At 41.5% G+C, this 3,494-nt stretch overlaps 1 protein-coding gene across 1 annotated transcript; it reads right to left on the reverse strand.

Annotated features, from left to right (window-relative positions):
- Positions 1 to 961: 961 nt before the first annotated feature.
- LOC106338094 lies at positions 962 to 1,705 on the reverse strand. The gene has a single exon (XM_013777151.1). The coding sequence runs from the start codon at positions 1,703 to 1,705 to the stop codon at positions 962 to 964; it is 744 nt and encodes a 247-aa protein (XP_013632605.1).
- Between the last annotated feature and the right edge of the window lie 1,789 nt (positions 1,706 to 3,494).

Here is a 3,494-nt window from a genome sequence, read left to right on the forward strand (position 1 = left end):
GACAAATTCTTCTCTTCTTGTCTATACAATTCTAAACAAAAGCTGAAATACACAGGTGTAGCCTTTTAGGCGTCCCACGTGTTACACTTCATGCATGCACGAAAGTTCTTTTCATATTTTTAGATATCTTTTAACTTTATTAAGAAATGTACAATCAATATGATATTTTATATAATTGATTAAATTATTATTATTTTATGTTTTAACAATATTTTTAATAGTTGTGCATTTGACTAAAACATGATATATTTTGGAACAAAGAGAGTATATGTAATTGTGTAGTAATCACTGAAAATTTATAGCTGGATTTGGGTATGGATGCATAGATAGAAAACCAGGCCAGATCCGCCCATGAGCATATGCAAAGGAACCGTTGCCTAACAAAATTTTAAAAATGTCAAACCGAGAGTAAACCCGGTTTAGAATATTGATAACGTAGGCCGGTTTATTTATAGCTAACAATGGTATGGTCTTACATAATGTTGTTAGGATTTCTGCATGTATTTTATGAAAGGATTTGGAATTGATTATGGATGCAGAGATGGAGAAGCGGTTTAGGGTTTCGATAGAGGGGGAGCAGGGCCGGTCTGACATCATAACTTTTTTATTTATAATACTCTACGTTTAAAAGGGCTAAAACTAGAGGTGCAAGAGGTTGATATCAAGCCGGTCTGAGGCTCGTGCCAACGTCTTTGTCCGAGTTTAGCTAGACCTTTTATGTCAAATAATGCCACAAATCAAGCAGCATAAGTAATGTCGCTAGCCTTTGACTATTTCCTATTGAAGGTTCAAAATATTCTTTAACTGGTTGAATTAAAGGTTAACTAACCAATATTTTGAAGGGTGTTTTGCCAAAAGTAAACATGCAAAGCACGGTGGGAAACATTTAATAAAAATATTTATATACAAACAATAAGACTTTTTTTTTTTGTAAATCAGACTTTTAAATCATAGGAAAAACTTAAGGTTCATACATTAATCCTAGAGCCTGTTTGGCAATAGAGTCAGCTATATTATTATCAGTTCTAGGGATATGCTTAAACTGAATAGCAATAAATTTATGGCAGCGGAGATAAATGTCGTTGAGAATTCTAGCGATCTCTAGGTTTCTTCCTTTCTTCTTCACCAACTTGATGAGGGTTAAAGAATTAGAGTAGATACAGAGAGCGGTAATTCCACGAGTGTTGCCAGAGATCATGGTTGCTCGAAGAGCCAAAGTTTCCGCAATAAGGGGCGACGCCACAAAAGGGGAGGTCGCTGAATATGTTGTGGTAGATCCAGAATCGTCGATGATCCAACCGAGTCCAGCGCGTTTCGACAAAGGGGTCCAAGCTGCATCTGTATACATGCAAGCTTGAGATGGGTCGTTGATCGGATCCTGGGAGATACTAGGGTTTCTGGTTTGGGGTTTTGGGTGAAGGAGTTGAGCTAAAGACCAATATCGTGCTTCCTTGATTGCTTTCGATAGGGTTTCCATCGGTGAGAAGGTTCGACTTTGGAAGGTCAATTGGTTTATGGAGATCCAAAGGTTCCAGCAGATCCACGCTGGTAGAGTTCCTGGTCCCAAACCAATCGGTGGCAATGATGGGATTCTTCTAATGAGGTCGAGACCAGTAGTTGTGTTAAGTATAAGGTCCAGGGTTACAGGGGTAGCAAGCGGCGCCAAGATCCATACTTCTTTGGAGAATTCACATGTGAAAATCATGTGTAAGATCGTTTCAACTTCAGGACAGCGAGGGCATTGTCTTGAGATTGGGATGTTCCTGATTGCAAACTATTCTCCCACCGGTAATCCATCGTGTAGTGAGTTCCAGAGGAAGACTTTAATCTTCTCTGAGGTTTTGAGATCCCATACGTTTGCAAACCAATCAAGGGAGGCCTCAGGGGTTACTGGTTCCACCAGAGACAGGCTTTCAGATTGAGCATTGTAGCCAGATTTCGTGGAGTAGTCACCTGAGGCTGTTTTGAGCCAGACCAGTTCATCAGGGGCGTTACACAGAGATGGTTTGATCTGGAGCACCTGGTGCTTGTGGAAAGGGAGGAATAGCTCCTGTTTCCGGTGATCCCAATCATGGGATCCTTCGAGCATCAAATCAGCCACTTGGATATCTTTGAACTCATCAGGGGCGGGTCCATAAGGGCGGAGTTTCTCAGTTGACGATAACCAGGGATCGTTCCATACGTTGATAGATGAGCCTGAACCAACTACCCATCCCAGGTGCTTAATCAACAAGTCTCTTCCAATGAGAACACTCCTCCATCCATGAGAGGAGGCTTTAGTTGGTTTTACTGACAAAAAACTTTCTTCTGTGCAGTATTTCCCTAAGAGACATCGAGCTAGCAGACAAAACAGATTCCTCAGTATTCTCCAGCCGAGCTTAGCTAGAAGAGCATCATTAAAGGTAGAGATGTCCTTAAATCCTAAACCACCAAGCTTCTTCGGTCTTGCCATTTTTTTCCAGGAGATCCAGGACATTTTTCTTGTTTCAGGTGCAGAATCCCGCCAGAATCTAGTCAATATAGATTGGATTTGGGCACAGAGTGATTGGGGAAGTTTGAAGCACGACATTGCATGTGTGGGCATGGAGGCAAGGACTGTTCTCAGCATAATCATCTTACCGGCTCGCGAGAGGAATTTTGAGGACCAGCTGATAGATTTCAGTTTGATGCGACCCACTATACCGGCAAAGATGTCCTTTTTACGTATACCAAACTACTCTGGCAGTCCTAGGTACTTTCCAAAGCCCCCATCATTTTCGATTCCAAGTGTTTGTTTGATTTGGTCTTTTCTTGCCTGGCTGGTTTTGCGGGAGAATGAGATAGCTGACTTCTGGGTATTAATCAGTTGGCCTGACACTGTTGCGTAGGTCGATAGGATCTTGTTTAGCACCTGAGCATTACTTGCATTAGCCTTACAAAAGAACATAGTATCATCTGCAAAAAGCAGATGATTTATGCACGGGGAGCCTGTCGCTAGTTTGATTCCCTTGAACTTCCCATTAGATTGACCCAAAATGCAGAGGCTTGATAGGAGTTCACTGCAGAGGATAAATATGTAAGGGGGTAGGGGGTCACCCTGTCTGATACCTCTGCCTGGCTTGACATGTCCTCTTGTTGCATCATTGATAATGAACGCATAGCAGACTGTAGACACGCATTGCATAATCCAATTTGTCCAAGTAGTATGAAACCCAAGCCGTAGGAGTGTAGATTTGATGAAATCTCATTCTAGCCTATCATAGGCTTTACTCATATCGGTCTTGATGGCCATATAGCAATGTCTTTGAACTTTTGATTTCTTCAGATAGTGTAGTATCTTGTGGGTTATTAAGACATTATTTGAAATGGCTCGCTTTGGTACAAATGCAGATTGAGTTTCAGTTATGAGGTTCTCAAAGAGAGGTTGGAGACGCTTCGTGAGGATTTTTGAGATGACTTTGTAACTCACATTGCACAGAGCAATGGGCATGTAGTCAGCAACAGATTTAGGGCTG

Source organism: Brassica oleracea, chromosome C4 (assembly GCF_000695525.1).
Source record: "Brassica oleracea var. oleracea cultivar TO1000 chromosome C4, BOL, whole genome shotgun sequence".
NCBI lineage: Eukaryota > Viridiplantae > Streptophyta > Magnoliopsida > Brassicales > Brassicaceae > Brassica > Brassica oleracea.